Source organism: Panthera uncia (genome assembly GCF_023721935.1).
Source record: "Panthera uncia isolate 11264 chromosome C1 unlocalized genomic scaffold, Puncia_PCG_1.0 HiC_scaffold_4, whole genome shotgun sequence".
NCBI classification, from domain to species: domain Eukaryota; kingdom Metazoa; phylum Chordata; class Mammalia; order Carnivora; family Felidae; genus Panthera; species Panthera uncia.
Window position 1 is genome coordinate 26,105,231 of NW_026057585.1, and position 17,226 is coordinate 26,122,456.

The window sequence follows — 17,226 nt, forward strand, 5'->3', positions numbered from 1 at the left end:
TTTTATATTTCATTCAGATATTGAGTGTATTTCAAACACCAGTACCTTTTAAACTCGTTTTTGTTATGTTACCACTCTACCTAGTTTGCTCTGTTGTTCACAGCTTTAAAGTGAGTGAACCATGTTTTAACTGTTATTTTCTTGTAGTGTCTCCTTGTTTGTCACCGAAAGTGTTTGGAAAATTTAGTCATCATTTGTGGTCATCAGAAACTTCCAGGGAAAATACACTTATTTGGAGCAGAATTCACACAAGTTGCAAAAAAGGAATCAGATGGCATCCCATTTATACTCAAAATATGTGCTTCAGAGATTGAACATAGAGCCTTGTGTCTACAGGTACATTGTAACTCTTAAAATTAAGTTTAAAAACACAAATGCCTATATGATTTGTTCTAATGGTGAGACTTTAAAGGAAAACAGTGCTCTCAATTTTTAATAAGGAACTGAATTTATTCAGATTTATTTGGAAAATACCTCACTTGGCCCTAGTTTTTTTCCTTAATTATTAAGAAAAATTGAAATAGACACATCAGATATATTTATATATCTTCATTTAACCATTGATACTAAAGGAGAATTGTGCCCAATTTTTCCATTTTCTTAAGGGAATTTATCGTGTATGTGGAAACAAAATAAAAACTGAAAAACTGTGTCAAGCCTTGGAAAATGGAATGCACTTGGTAGACATTTCAGAATTTAGTTCACATGACATCTGTGACGTCTTGAAATTATACCTTCGACAGGTAACGTTTTCATCCTTGAAAAGTACCATTAAACAGAAAGAAAAAATATGACTTGTGTTTTGCTGATAACATTTACTACACATATATTTTCATTGACGTAGACTATATCGATGTGTCTCTAATTATTGTACAGATCAAAGAGTATATAAAATACATATATAGTTTAAAGACCAATAATAATCAAAACATTCATTTCCCATCACCTCACTTAAGGAAATAGAACATCACCCTGTAGAAGGCTCCTGTGTGCCCTTCTCCAGTTGTGGTGCTCAACTCGGCTCCTGGGCTCTTTTCTAACCTTGTTAATACCTCCTTCTCTTTTCTTAATAGTTTTAATACCTGTTGTATATTCCTACACAGTGTGTTGTTAATGTGTCATTGAGGACTGAGAGGTAATGAGTTTAGGTAACTGAGAGGAAAGCATAAATCTAGCTGTGTAAGCAAAGGCCATAATCCAACTTTACCTTCATTGATATTCTCACATAGCTAATGTGGGAGGCCAGTGGGCCTGGGAACGTGAAGTTCAGTGTATCTGGGGCATCTGCAGGGCTTTCAAATAAGCTGAGTACTGGAGATTTAGCAGGAATATGGTCAGGGGTGGGCTGCTCTGTATTTTTTCTTTTTATGCTCACTGTTGAATCTGGGGCTTTTAGGAGTAGATCCAAAGAAAACACTCCTGTGGGGTAAAGTAATAATCGGCCTTCGTGGCTTCAGGCAGCAGTTCATGGAGCAGTTGTAGAAACAATCAGCACATTGTTATGATGAGCCAAATACAAAAAAGATACGGGTCAAGTGTGGCTGCATTCTGTCCTTGGGTGAAAATGAAGAGAGAGTCACAGAGAGCAGAGCAGTGATGGTCTTGGCCATGTCCATCTCTGGAGTTCTGTTCTGCATCTAGATCCTTTTTAATTATTGTGAATATCTGTCATCCTAGGATCTCCCTTCACCTTCTCCCCTCTTAGGAGGACACCTGTCTTCTGTGTCTTGTCTTCCTATTCATGGTTTATGTTCCTGTGTTGGTCATGCCATCCTTGAGCAAGGTGGAATAAGAGTAGATTCTTGAAATCTTATTTATCTGTAAATGTCTTTATTCTGCTTTCTTAAATGGGATGGAAGAGTATGGATAGTATGGAAGGTTATAGTATCTTACTCTAGAAATTCTTTTCCTTCACAATTTTGAAGACTTTTTTTTTTTTTTGAGACATTTTTTATTCTCCTTGAAGCCTGAAATCTTTCTCATTTCTGATTTTTTGTATGAGGGCTGTTGTTTTCTCTTTGAAAGCTTGTCAAATCTTCTTTTCTCCCCATTGTTTTAACATTTCACAACCTTGATGCCTTGATGCATGTGTCTTCTCCTCTGTCCTTCCAGGCACCCCACAAGCTCTGTCCTCCTTGGCCTTTTGTTCTTGGGACTAATTTTGTTGCTCATTTCCTCCTCTCTGTTTTCTCTGTATTTTCTTTCTGGAACTTAAATGTGTATACCTGACACCTCACAATGGTTCTCTAGTTCCCTCATCTTCTCTCTGCTTTGTTTTTGTTTTAACACTTTTTAAAAAGATTTCCTCAGTTTTATTTTCCACATCTACTTTGGTCTATTCCATTTCTGAGATCATGGTTTAATTTCCAAGAACTTGGCTGTCTGTTCCTTTTACAGCATCCTTTTTTAATGAATGTAATATTTTATTTATCTGAGATGTTCACAGCTTTTTTCTAAAAAGGATTCTTTGCTTAGCCTTCAGCACTATTCAATAGGAATATAATGTGAGCCCTATATATAATAGTAAAATTTCTAGGAGCCACATAAAAAGGTGAAGTTAATTTTAATACTTAACATACTGAAATATCATCTGAACATCTAATCAGTATTTTTAAATTATTAGAAGGAAAGGTTACTGAGTCTTTGAAATCTGGTGTGTATTTTTCATATAGAGTACATGTCGTTTAACCACATTTCCAGTGCTCAGTAGCCCCGTGTGGCTAGTGATTACAATATTGCCAGTTCTAGACCTTCATTTGGTTTTTTTGAAACTTATTTTGATTTCTGTCTTCTGTGGTTGTCTACTTGAAATGAAAGAATTGGAAATTGAAGTCTCTTTGGAAGTTTTTGAATACGTGAAGGCTTTAAAGATTCTGAGCTTTAGTGTCATCTAGAAGGGCTATTTGGGAAACACCTGATGTCTGTATCTCTAGGTCTGTGCTCTCAGGCTGGCTTCATACCCCACAGAAGGGTCTTTCCCTGCCTATAGGTGTGGTGCCAGAACTCTGTGAGCCAATTTGGGTAAGAAGACCCCAGGGTCTCTGCCTCAGCATGCATACAATCACTAAATCCCTATTTTTAGAAGTTGACCACCTGTTGTTTGTGCTTGACATTGCCCAACCAGAAGCCCTCTCTTCTACACTGCCCACAGAAAAAAAATTCTCACACTTCTGGGGAAGAGGTTGGTCAGAAGCATGTTGCTGAGACAAGGATCTGGATATCTAATACTTCTTAAATAGTTCACCGTTCTCTAGGATCAGAGTACCTAGTGCTGACAGTTCCTGAGTCTCCTATAAATTGTGTTGTTTCTCATTTCACCTTTCTCAGGACTGCTGTCATTACTTATTTATCTGCTCTTCAGTGGTGAAATGTTGCTTTTATCTGCATTCCTTTTCTGCTAGTCTTGTGGGCTTAACTGTGTTTTAGTGGGGTTGCAGAGGGAGAGAAACTAGGTACAAATGTTGGATCCGTCATGTTAGCCCACAGAACTATTTATATTTCTTTTTACAGGATGTTCACATTTGCAGAATTCAGCTGAGAAATGGAGACAGAGTACCTCTGAATGACTTTTAATCTCACAATGAATCATCCTTTATCTCTCCTAGCCAGTCAGGGAGAGGAAATAAACGGAGTCCAGTACTATTCCGTCTCAGGAATACTGTGGGACCAACACTTTAGTGTGGGGAAACTATTCAATTCTTACAGTATTAGAAAGCAGTCTTCATTTTACTTATATATGGGAAATTTGAAACTTCAAGAGGCTAAGTGACCTTTAGATCCCAGAGTAGTAGGGGTAAAAATTAATGTCAAGGCTTCTCCTCCAGCAGGGGAGATCAGAGAGGTGGGTGCCAACCTCACCACAGATAGTGTAGGACACCAGCTAGCCAGAGATATGCTGTTTCCATTGCTGAGCAGTATAAACATTGGAATCAGTTATGCCGGTAGGGAGATCATGCCCCTTGATAGTTTGAGAGAGGAACTTTTCTTCAACCCACTTAGGGCAATTCAAGTTGTCCTTAAAAATTAGATAGAACGTTGACAGTGTCTTTCTTGTAAGCCATATTGTCTTATGCTGGTCTTCAGTCTGGCCAAAGTAAAACACAAGGACCCTGTATTATTTTGTTCTCTGTCTACCCCATACCAATAAAATTGAGAATATAAACTTTTTCTAATTAATGTTATTAATAGGACTTTTAATATGGTTTTAATAAAACAGCTCTAGATCTTGCTAACTTTGGGGCAGTCATGAATGTAATTGGTATAGGGTACAGCAGAGTTTTAAATTCCCATCATGCAGCTTTAGGTTTTAAAAAAGTTTTACTGATTATCAATTAACTCATATTTAATATAGATATAATTTTTGGCGATGTCAGATTCACCTCATAGATCACATTGGTAACAAACGTGTACATTTATAATGAGGATTAACCTTAAATCTTGTGAATCGTAATAGACATGCTAAATCACTCAGTAGCTAGTTAGTAAATTATTAACGGGGGAAAAATGGACAGATTGATATTCCTAATGTAATCTTATTTCTTTAGCTCCCAGAACCATTCATTTTATTCAGATTGTACAAAGAATTTATAGACCTTGCAAAAGAGATCCAACATGTAAATGAAGAACAGGAGTCAAAAAAGGATAACCCCGAGGACAAAAAATGGCCGAGTATATGTATAGAAATAAACCGAATTCTTATAAAAAGCAAGGACCTCCTAAGACAACTGCCAGTGTCAAATTTTAACAGTCTTCATTACCTCATAGTTCATCTTAAGCGGTAAGAATTTTGTATAAGACAAGCATTCATTAGTGGGTGGAAATCAGTGTTTTCGTTTTGCTTTTTTTGTTTTAAAAATTGTAGCAAAATACACATAAATTGACCATCTTAATCACTTTTTAAGTGTATGGTTCAGTAGTATTAAGTGCATTCATATTGTACAGCTAACATCCTTCCTTCAGTTGCCTCCTATGTGCCAGGCTCTCGCTGGGAAAATAAGGATGAGAATGTAAGGTTTCTGTCACCTGTTGTGCTTGTCAGCCTCGGGGCAGACCTGCAGAGAAGTGCAGTTGCAGCACGGTTCTTGTTCTAAGGGAGCTGTGCACAGCATGCAAAGGAACATGGGGGATTGGAAGGTCGTGAATCAGAGAAGGTAGCCCTTAGCCAGATGTGAAGAGCTGGGTGGTGGTTTGGTGACCAAGAATCTGAAAAGGCATTCCGGGTAGGAGGTAACAGACACAGAGACACGAGATAAGTTTGCATTTGGGAAGTATAGGTAATTCAGTTAGGCTAGGACAAAGCAAGCAGTAGCTTGAAGTGAGTTAGGTAGAGGCCTGATAAAGTCATACATACCTGCCAGATGAGTTGACTGTCTTCCTTCTGTACCTACTGAAGAATTTTGATCCAGGAATTTAACATGTTCGGATTTGCTCGTTAGGTCTTTCTGGCAGCCATATGGAGAATGAGTTGGAGGGGGTCCTCTACTGCAGTTCAGAACTTCTTGGGTAGTCTAGAAGTGAAAGGTGTAGAGAGCTTGAAACAAGGCAGTAGAGCAGAGAGATCTTTAGGAGGCAGAATCAGAAGACTAGCTGTGGCAGTAAGAGAGAAATCGACAATGTTTAACTTTCCAGCATAAACACCTGGAGGATGTGCTATATACTAAGATGGGAGCATCTCTTAGGGTTTTTTTGCTTCTGCTTTTCTGCTGGTAAAACTTTAGTAGTTCTTTCTACTTAATTAAATTTGATCCATTACTGTGAAACCCAATTTTCTGTGTGGTCAATATCTAATCAAATAAATATATCCTTTTTCTAGACTTGTACCACCCATTTTTCCTCCACCCTTCCCAACCCATAGTAAACTACCATCAAGGAAATCTAATAGGCGAATCTTATACAGCTTTCTGTGTTCTATTTCACAGAGTCGTGGATCATGCAGAAGAAAACAAAATGAACTCCAAAAATTTGGGGGTGATATTTGGCCCAAGTCTCATTAGGCCAAGGCCCACAACAGCACCTGTCACCATCTCCTCTCTTGCTGAATACTCAAATCAAGCACGGTTGGTAGAGTTCCTCATTACTTACTCACAGAAGATCTTCGATGGGTCCCTGCAGCCACAAGATGTAGTTGTGTGTAGTATAGGTGGTGTTGCATCTCAAGTTGATCAAGGCTGTCTTCCAAAGCCTCTATTGTCACCAGAAGAAAGAGACCCAGAACATTCTACGAAGTCACTGTTTTTCTCTTCAAAGGAAGTGAGTTTTGACCTTTATGGAATTGTGTTGGAAATTTGCAATGTTTGTATTAGTAAGTTAAAAATCTTTGAATTGTTTTAAGGTGTGTTTTACTTCTTACATTTAAAATTCTTCTCTGTCAACAGGATATGCATACTGTGGGTAGTGAAACCAAAAGTTTTGAGCCAGCTACATCATTTGAGGAATCAGAACGAAAGCAAAACGCATTAGAAAAATGTGATGCATGTCTCACCGGTGAGTGACCATGTAAAATACATGTTTGCTGACTTAAAACTGTGCCAGTTAACTATGTCTAAAAGCCAAAATGAGTGAAGTCAAAAGAAATCAGAGAAAGAAATTTCATTAGTAAATGGATCTTTACTGGCCATTAAAAAGTTGCTCTGTACTATACCTTACATTTGAATGAATGTCATTCTTTACAATAAGACATCTTGGAATTCATAGTTGTTTTTGTTCCCTTTCCAAAAAGTTCTTTTTCATTTTTGCCTTCAAGTAAAGTCAAGGCAGAAATGTGTTGAACAGTATGAATTATCATACAATCTGTTAGTATATAGAGTATTGTATTGACCTAACTGCTCATACGAAGTCAACTAGAATCCTAAAATTAAAAATAGACTCCTAAAACTCCTAAAACTTTTTTCAAGTGCTTTTACCTGTCACCTTTCATGTATTAAGCATAAATATGTGTATATCTTTTTTTATTTACTTGACTACAGTCAATTTATTCACTGTATGATAAGTTTAGTTGCAGGGGTTAGCTGTCAAGCTGGTGAAAGGCTTCCATTTGTTACTGTAATTTGATATATCACCAGAGCTAACTTCCAGTTTTTAAAAATGTAGTGATATACATTAAATTTGATGTGTAATCCTGTATCAGTGATCATAGTCTGACAGGATCTAAAAGGTAAGGAAGCTAACATTCATTAAGTATTTGCCTGCTCTGTGCTAAGCACTGTGATTGTTGTTCGATTCCGTATATCTGAGTTGATCTTCATAACAATTCTGTGCTGTAAGGTAGGTAGTACCAGCCCCATTTGACTCATAGCCTAATAGTCTGAGGGTGGTTAAATAAAGTCAAAGGTCATGCCCCCAATAAATTGTTGAGTCAGTATTTGAACTTATATCTGTGCTTATTTCACTCTTGTGATCTAGGGCTCCCAATTAGGAACAGCAGTTTTCATAAATGTCCTTTTTTTGAAAGCATATTACATATCAGAAAATTGTGAACACTTTTCATGATTACATCATTTAGGCCACACATCATCATAGATATAATTTTATGATTTCTTTTTCTTGGTAGATGAAGACAGGGACAGTGACATTGCCTTGCCCAGTGCAAAAGCGGTAGAGCTGAGCTAAACCCAGCACGTGGGCTTCAGAGTATGCACTCTTACCCATCACACGATAAGTTTGTCCCTCAGAACTTAAGGAACATGTTTTAGTTGGTGCCCATAGCCCGACCACAACCGCTCAGTTCCCTTAGAGTGGTCCTTAAATGTGGGGAAGGACCTGGGAAAGAAACACGAGACAGCATTGCCCTGGAAGCCCAGGGGAGACAGGTCAGTGGTGTCAGGTAAGGAGGAAGGTCAGCTGAGATGAAGACTGACCAGTGATTCTGATGGCCTCCTGTCTGCAAAGCTCTACCTAAGAGATGTGGGGGGAGGGCCCAGCAACGGGAAAGGACTGCCTGCTGTGCTCAGGGCAGCTGAAGTTCAAAGCCAGAATGGTGCCGAGGCACAGACTTGTTTGATGTTTTCCGGCAGTAAAGAGGAGCCATGAGCAGAGGGCTGGAATTTTCCAGGAATGGGAATTTTTCGGGGGAGACACTGCAAAACAGGACAAGGTTTGAAGGAGCTGAGCATTCTAGTTTGAGAAAACGTGGACCACGGGTCCAGACTGTAGGAGAGAGAAGAAAGTAAGCCTGGGAGTAAACAGTAAATGGGGAGAATGGTGTTGTCTTTACCAAAAACAGAACAATTCAACCTTAATGGGACAGGACGAATGTTATAGTGCATTTATCAGTTGATCAGATAAGAAGGGGCATCTAAGGCATCTAATAGGATATGTTCTCACTGTGGGTTGAATGTAACTGAAAATAGCAGATTGAGCTCTGCATAGATAATTGAGAATAACTTGGAAAAATACATAAGACTTCTGCTGTTTTGATTGGCTCTTCATCTATAAATCATTCACTCTCTTGTTAACCACATGCCATGAAATTTGATTTTTAAATAAATCTTTTCCTTTTTTAGACAACAAAGTGGGTTTGCTTATAGACCTAGAGCTTGAATCAGCATCACAGAAGATGGAAGATGTTTGTAAAACCTCCAAGCCACTTAATCTGAAATCAGATAGGGAAGCAAACAGTGTTGAAAGGCATGCTCCAAGGACCAAGATGAGACCTGTAAGTTTGCCTGTAGATAGACTACTTCTTCTGGCAAGCCCTCCTAATGAGAGAAATGGCAGAAATATGGGGACCGTAAATTCCGACAAGTTTTGCAAGAATCCTACCTTTGAAGGAGTTAGTAAGAAAGATACTCCTTCTGTTGGTTGTTCCAAATTGGATGGCTCTGAGCAGTCAACTCTGCAAAGCCCTTGGGAGCAACAATGGGAACAAAATGGACTAACTGTAAAGACTGCAGTGACTGTGCCCAGTGCACTCCAGGACAGAGGACTGACAACAAGCCCCAGGATCACTGGGGGCCACCCAGTCAGTGCCGCCCAGCCCAGTAAGCCATACTCAGAACCAGTGAGGCCAGCAAGACAGGTGTCTGGGAGACGGTCCTCTGATTCCTGTCCTCCTGCTCCTGTCCGAGCGCCCAGAACACTGCAGCCGCAGCATTGGACAACGTTTTATAAACCACGTGCTCCCATGGGTGGTGTGAAAGGGGATGAGGAGAAACCTGCAGCACCCTCCCCAGCACCGCCTCCCAGCACAACTCCCACCCCCCAGGGGCATGCACTAAGAACAGTGCCAGACTCTGAAAACGCCCCAGCTGCCCCCACACAGCCCACCAGGAAGCCTAAAGAGAGCCCTGAGGAACGGGACTTGCCTGATGTGCCGCCAGCGTGTCAGAGACCAAGGCTAAAACGAATGCAACAATTCGAAGACCTTGAAGATGAAATCCCACAGTTTGTGTAGGGTTGTCAGAATTCAGCTTTTCTCTTTTTGTTGTTTTGTTTTGTGGTATTATGTTTTGTGAAAGAAACTTTTGACAGGGCCCCTTTTGTATAGTATTGCCAAATCATGGATTTTGCTATTTGTCGTCGTCCTTACATTATACTGTGTTGGTTATGTTTATTGAATGGTAGATTGTTTTGTTAGGGCCCCATCTGTGCCTCACTGGAATTATATGTATTTTTAAAGTTGTGAATAAATAGGTGGACTCATGTTTTTTAAAGTTCAGTTGATTTTTCCCATAAAATGGTTCATTTAAATGCATCCCTAATATATGATATAGTTCTCAACTAACAGGTGCAATTGGGGAAAATCAGCTTTATTTTTTGAAGTGAAACTATGTTGCTTATTTATAAAAGAAATATTTCTGAATGCAAGTGCCTGAAAGATCTTTGTTTGGTAGGATTGTTTTGTTCACACAATTTTATAGTGTGTCTTCGTCCATTTGTATGGTATATATGTAACCTTTTATTTTTCAGTTGGCAGTTCACTTTTTAATATTTACATAATGGCCAAAAGGCTTGCAAATCTCTATTTAATTGCATTTTGGTTAATTGCCAGATTTTCCATGTGGTAGTCAATTGAATTGTACAAAGAAAGTGCACTTAAGCTTGTTTCTAAATTACATAGTTCAGCTCTGCCTTATTTGGCTTTAGATGGTTTTAATACATTTAATATTTTTTTTACCTCTTGGCTTTGTTCTGCATAAACTTTTGTTCAACAGTTCTGAACCTTTTGGTATTTTATATAATGGTCCAAAAATGTTTTAAAATTCAATGCATTTCCTCTTCATATTGTCTGTTTTTTTTTTTTTTTTTTTTAAACCACTCTTTGGTATGAAATGTTTTCGCTTTTAAGTAATTCTATGTACTTTTTCTACCAGGACTTTTAACCATTGACGATGTATGTTTCATCCAAATCATGCAGAGATTTATTTAAGTTGATTCTAAGAGTATAGTTCGATAAGGATCATTGTTTGGAACTTGAGAGAAGGTGTAGATGATTGGACAGATGTATTTCATTTATCAAATTCTCAGTTTTTAGAACTAGTACGGTCCTGTTATTTTCTGGGTTTCATTATTTTGCCTAAAATAGGGTATAAAAGGGACTAAAAAAGTAAAATAGCCTCTTTTCCTATGTGTGAATTATATTTGTAGCAAATGCTTTTATATGACCGTGTTATAGTTGATAAAAAGTGTGTGTGTGTGTGTGTGTGTGTGTGTATACACATGGCTTCTCATGTATAAATTAAGTTCTCATGGTTTCTCTGAAATTGTTGCCGCTTAGGGCCTGAGACTTTAAGATTTATTAACTGTTGGCTTAATGGTCAACACTTGGGCTCATACATCCCTTACTATATAACATGGAATGCATTTATGGGACATTGCTGTTATAGCTCTATATGACATTAGAGACTAGGGAGAAATGAGTAACTCACTCCTTTGTTCTGGAGCCTTGTTGTTAGTCTTTATTGTACAGAATATAAAAGAATCGTATTGCTTCAAAAACCTAAAAAGTAAATAAGAGCCAACATTTATTGAGCCCTCTCTTTGTGCCATGAACTCTACTAAATCCCTACATAAATGATTTCATTTCAGGTTCACTGCAACCTATAATATGTAGGTAAGTACTTTACTATTCCTGTCTTACAGATAAGGAAACTGAGGCTTAGTTATGATGTGCTCTAGGTTCCACTGGTATCACAGTTGGAGTCAAGTCTCAAACTGGTTATCAGACTCTTGGTGGTTAGAACTCTTACTGTGTTATTGCTAAGTATTATCAGGTAGTATTTAACAATATAAAATGCACCTTAAAATTTTTTTCATTGTGGTAAAATATGTGTAACATAAAATTAGCCATTTTAACCATTTTTAGGTATAAAATAACATTAACTACATTCACATTATTCTGCAACCGTTACCACTATCCCATCTCCAGAACGTTCTCATCATCCCATACTGAAACTTAGAAAGTATACATTTAAATTCCTTCAGTTTTCTTTTAATGTATTGAGACAACAGAGTCAAAACATAGGTCATAGAATCAACTGGCGTCTCTGTTTCCCCTTACTGTTAAAGCTCACATGTGAGAGTTCCACTTGGGCCTTTCTGTCTTTAGGGCCCTCTGGCATCTCATCCAGCTTAAACCGTCAGTCTATGGGTGCTTCTAGTTTCCTGAGACATTAAGCAAGTATCTCCCAGAAGATGTTGCTGTTTCTAGAGTACTCACTGTGCCCTACTCTACTCAGTAACATGGCAGCAATTCCTCATAGGAAATTGTTTTATGACACATGGAAAGAATGTGAGTCAAGGGAAAGAGCAATAGTGGGGAGTCCTTTTAGAGCTGCCACGCCACTAGAAAGGTTTGTGGAAAGCATCTCATTCAAGTTTGCAAGAAGTCATTTGTGAGGGGTTGATCCAGACTTTCTTAGATAGGCTTATTTTACATAGTGAGAAGTTAATTAGCATCTATGAATATTTAAAGTCACTTTTAGTGCACTTCAGGCAATGTATTTGTTTTGATGTAGAGATGAAGAAGAGATGATCCCTGTGAAGGACTTGTCCAGAGATCTCAGAAGCAAATGAAATCACACCTCCCTTCCTTGAGTGTTTAAAATTAATTTAAACATGATACTAAAGCGACACTACTCCCAGCTAACATTGTGTTGCTTACAGCATTTGTACAGCTATAAAAGTCTCTTTCAATGGCAACCATTGTATATTTTATGATAAGTTATCATCAATATAATCTCTGGGTTTTTCTTTCCTAGAGGCAAGAAATTGTTTTGATGTGCTGATATGATTATATATGTAGATAATTCAGTAACATCTGGAGTTTAGCAAAGTTGCTACATTCACAATCAATATGCAGACGTCCGTTATATTCCTACATATCAGTAACAGGCAATACAATTTTTTGGAAAGATCTCTTAAAATAAGTTTGAAATACCTAAGAATAAATCTAACAAAATATATACAAGATCTTCATGGAGACAATCTAAACTCCATCAAGAAGCATTTAAAGAGATCTTGGAAAAAATGGAGTGCTCTGTGATGTGCATGGAATGGAAGCCTCAATATTGTAAAGGTGTTCATTTACCTACCATTTATCGATTCAAATGTAGGGTCATCCAATGTAATTTTGAAAGTAAGCTGCAGACATGATTCCCCATCCCGCCTAAATACTTTAATGATATTTCCTTGAAACAAGAACATTCCTATGGAACCATAGTATGACAATCAAAACCAGGAAATTAACATTGATGTAGGACATCCAATCCATAGACCACATTCAAATGTGCTGATTGTCCCAATGTTCTTTGCTCCAGCATCCCTAGGCAAGATCAAATGGTGCATTTCGTTGTCCTGTCTTATTACCTCCTTTGACTGGGAACAGTTTTTCAGTCTCTTCTTTCATGACCTTGATTTTTTGAAGAGTATAAGCCAGGTACTTTGTAGCATGTCCCTACATGGGTTTATCCAGTTTGGGTTTATCCAGTTTTTCCTCAGGATATACATTTTTGTCAGAAATGATATTCTTCTCATTATATCCTACCAGGAGATACACAATGTCAAATTGTCCCATTGCTGGTCATGTTAACTTCAATCACTTGGTTTAGGATAGTATCTATCAGTTTTGTCTATTTTAAAATTAATAAAAAGAACTTTGTGAGGAGAGTTTTTGAGACTGTGAAGGTCCTGTTTCCCATCAAATTGTCACCAGTTTGAGTCTATTAACACCTGTTGCCTGAATCAATTATTATTATTCTGGTTGCCAAATGGTGAATTCATCATTGCTTATGCTTTGATTGATGTGAGGAAAAGCAGTCCCTTCTCCATTTATTGTTTATTCATTTATATCAATGTGGACTTATGTATTCCTCCTTTATTCAGTAAATTCCTATATATGACTATCATTTATTTTGATACTGAACTTTTTCCAGATTTGGTCTATGGGAGTCTATTCCACCTTGCTTCTATGTCCTTTTGATTTAAAACAAAATTTTTTTTAAATGTTTATTTATTTTTGAGAGACAGAGGCTGAAGCATGAGCAGGGGAGGGGCAGAGAAATGGAGACAGAATCTAAAGCAGGCTCCAGGCTCTGAACTGTCAGCACAGAGCCCGACGCAGGGCTCAAACTCATGAACCGTGAGATCATGGCCCGAGCCAAAGTAGGACGCTAAACCGACTTGAGCCACCCAGGCTCCCCTGTCCTTTTGATATTTTTTTAGCTCTTCCTTATTTTTTGGCACATGAAGGTATCCCAAGCTTATCTTGTACTTTTTCCTGAGGAACATTGGTTCCTTTAAATGGAAAATAGTATATGGAAACCAAGACCTGAGAAGTGCTCATTGCTTCTGGAGAGTCATTGGTTTTAAGCCCTATTGGCAGACAGATCAAAGAAATACATGTGTGTACACAACAGACATATGCTATATGTGTATCTATATATACATATATATTGAAAAACCTTGAGTTCACATTAGTACCTTCAATTCTAATTCAATAGTTTAGAGTTTAGTATTTCCCTTTCCATATTTGTAACTCCTTTCTCTCATAGTGAGGAATCTGGCTCCCATAATCCTAAATGTATTATTTGCTTACTTTTTATGTTCCAGCCTCCTGACAATGCTAGCTGCTGCATTGGGCCACCTAGCTCCAAATATGTCAAATATGTCAGCCACCACTGCACTGCCCTGACCACATGACTCCCTAATAACACCAGTTGAAACCCTAGTCTTAACCACAAGGACCAGGCCAGCTGAGCCTTGACCCTAATGATGTCAATCCTAACCATTCGATCCTCAGCCCTGGTCATCTGGCTGAATCTTCCACCCCAATCAGAAGGAAGGGAAAGGACAAATTCATGATCTTTTGATAATAAGCAAGTATTAAGTATTTGTTTACTAAATTCACTAGGACAAGTCTGCAAATGAAAGGTTATACATATATATCAGCAATGTTTAAACATACATTAGTATATTTGTGAAATTCATAGAATGTTTTAAATTATTTTAATATCCCTTTTGTTCCCACTCTAATACTTGCAAGTAAATTTTAAATATTAATACTTCCTGAATATCTAGGCCATATTACATATGCTGTTTTTTAATGTCTTTACAACTAAAGTTTATTACCCTATATACATAAAATTAACATACTTTTCAGAAAATAGGGCGAAAAAGACTACTTTCCCCTGTTTCTGAGTTACAAATGTGAATAGACCAATGAGCTTTTCATTGTCTAGAGAGTGATAATTGGTAAATGAATATGGCCCTGAAATAAAATCAGGGCACAGACCAAGTATTAGGTAAGATCTTATTTACAATTTTAGACACAAAGCCTGACACATGGTTGCTTTCCACTAAATTATCTGTATCTCATTTCATTTTACACCAGAAATTTGCTTTTTGAGATCTACTTCCAATGAATTAAAAACTTTCCTGCATCCAGCTATTTTCTTCAAAGTTGTGAGAGTTCATCTAGCCAGGTGCCAGTGAAATCAGTCCATGGTGGTGTTATTCAGCACAGGAGAAAGCTGTGAACCTATGAATTCCCCGTCGACAAGTGCAGATACGTATTTAATTCAGATTCACTGGGAGATTTGAATGACTTTTTGTTTTAACTTGAGTCATAAATGCAGAAGTGTGTAATATATGTGTATCGTTTAAAGAATAAAATGAACTCTCAATATCCCCTTCAGAGAATGTTAGGGAGACACCAGAGCAGCCTCCCTGATCACATGACTGTCTCTTCCCCTCCTCCGACACACACACCCTCTCTGGTGTAACCTCTGTCTTGAATTCTATGTTCACCATTTCCTGGCTTTTAAAAAAATTTGCTACCTATGTATTATTTAATTTTGACTGTTTCTTTAACCTTTTACCAGAGCATCATTGAATCTTTTGTGGCTTCTTACATTCATATTTTTGAGATTAATCCATGTAAATGTTTGTAGCTGCAAGCATATTTTTCCTTTTTTTAACTACTGTAAAGTATCCCTGTGGTAAATTTACCAAGGCAAGAATTCTTAACTGCCTTTTTCAGATGAGCAAATAGACTTCAAAGAGGTTAAATAACTTACTTTATGTTATATAGCTAATAAGAAAGGGTGCTAAGACTTGGACCCAGGTGTCTTTATTATAAATGCTGTCATTTCTAAATTCATCTTCAATTTTTAAGCCAGAGGCTTTCATAAATAATATACTTTCAGGCTAAAGTTTTTCTTACTAGTTGCTAGGATACTAAAATTTAGGGTTATATTCCAACTCCAAGGTCATTTTTAGTGTACATGCGTATTAAAGTTTATTCATTTCTTAAAACCACTGCATCTAAAATTGGTGAAGTTTTTCTGGATTGCAGCAAATTTTGTAGGTTAAACTTTGCTAATAATGAGAGAATAACAGAGCAGTGATGGAATAAACAAACAATTCTACCTCTCCACACTCAGTTCCAAAAGAATAGTTTGGAAAACAGTGCTGTAATGGAGAGCTATTAAGGAATTTAAGTATATTGAGAATAGTGTTTGTATGAGATCTCCTAGCTTCTGTTTATAATCAGGAAAAGAGTCAGCAATCCAGGTGAGAAATAGGTCCTAAATTAAGCCACTGACCTAATTCCAGTTTATTTTTAGGAACATAATTGACAGGGATTAGTGACCCATTGTGAATGTGGAGTTAGTGAAGGTTGAGGGTGGAGTTGGCAGGGTAGAGAAAGTGATGCTTACCCTGGAAGCCAGGGACAGAGTAGTTCTTTTTACATGCTAGAAATGAAAACAAAGGATTGAAGTTAAACATCTTACTTGCTCCTTTAGGCAGAATGAGATCCCATGACTGGTAGTAAAACAGAGGCAGATTTTGTTTCAGTCCTCTCTAAGGAATCCATTTATGATTAGAACTGTTTATAAATAGAATACATTATCTTGTGATTTGGTGAATTCCTCAAAACTGGAAAAGTATTCAAGGCAAACACCTCCTATAAGGATTATTTCTAGGGAGGAAGTTGGGCTAGATCTGTAAAGTCTTCAAGCTCTGATCCTAATTTTATGACCTTGAATTTAAAGTGAAGGAGATGTTTCTAAATCACTGCATTAAGCAATTTTAGTTTTTTCATTATGCCCCTTTTATTAATGTAGGCAAGGAAACATTATACTTCATTAGAGACATCATTGAAGACTTTTTAAAGTGCTGGGGGGCAAAAGTCAACCCAAAATTCTATGTAGAATAAAAATATTCTCTATAAATGTGAAATGTAGAAGTTTAAAAAAAAAGTTACTAGCAGGGCTGCATTAACTAAAGTCTGTAGAGAGGTCTTTAGGCAGAAGGAAAGTGATCCTAAGTAGAAATACAGAAATGGAAAGAAGATTTTTACAAAAAGCGAATGCGAGTGAATTTTGACTGTTACAAAACAATACTGGCAATGTGAAGTTTAAAATTTTTGTAGAGTTAGAATACATGGTAACAATAATATGGAAAAGGTGGAAAACATGGAAGAATAAAGTTCTGGTATCGTCAAGGAAGTGGTAAATACAATAATTTGTATTAAATTTAACCCAAATGTGTATCATAACATCAAAAAGAGTAATCCAAAAGAAGACAAGACAGAAAAAAAAAAAAAAAAGGTAAATGAAACAGTGGGTCAGATAGAAAACAAGTAGTTGGATAGTAGGTACAAAATCACCTAAATCAGTAATTACATTAAATGAAAATGGATCAAATACTTCAAGTAATAAGCTGATGTCAGATTGGGGAAGAAAACAAAGCCTACGTATGTATTTCTGATTTACAAGACACACATAT

The 17,226-nt window shown here is 37.3% G+C and overlaps 1 protein-coding gene across 7 annotated transcripts in view; it reads left to right on the plus strand.

Annotated features, from left to right (window-relative positions):
* ARHGAP29 (Rho GTPase activating protein 29) overlaps positions 1 to 10,217 on the plus strand; it is a 75,668-nt gene extending 65,451 nt beyond the window's left edge. For all 7 annotated transcript variants that reach the window (XM_049616779.1, XM_049616782.1, XM_049616778.1 and 4 more), the window contains 6 exons: positions 148 to 336; positions 606 to 743; positions 4,545 to 4,777; positions 5,919 to 6,249; positions 6,375 to 6,483; positions 8,502 to 10,217. In XM_049616779.1, the coding sequence (XP_049472736.1) occupies positions 148 to 336; positions 606 to 743; positions 4,545 to 4,777; positions 5,919 to 6,249; positions 6,375 to 6,483; positions 8,502 to 9,391 (1,890 nt within the window). In that variant the 3' untranslated portion in view covers positions 9,392 to 10,217. The remainder of the gene's footprint in view (positions 1 to 147; positions 337 to 605; positions 744 to 4,544; positions 4,778 to 5,918; positions 6,250 to 6,374; positions 6,484 to 8,501) is intronic.
* Positions 10,218 to 17,226: the final 7,009 nt, after the last annotated feature.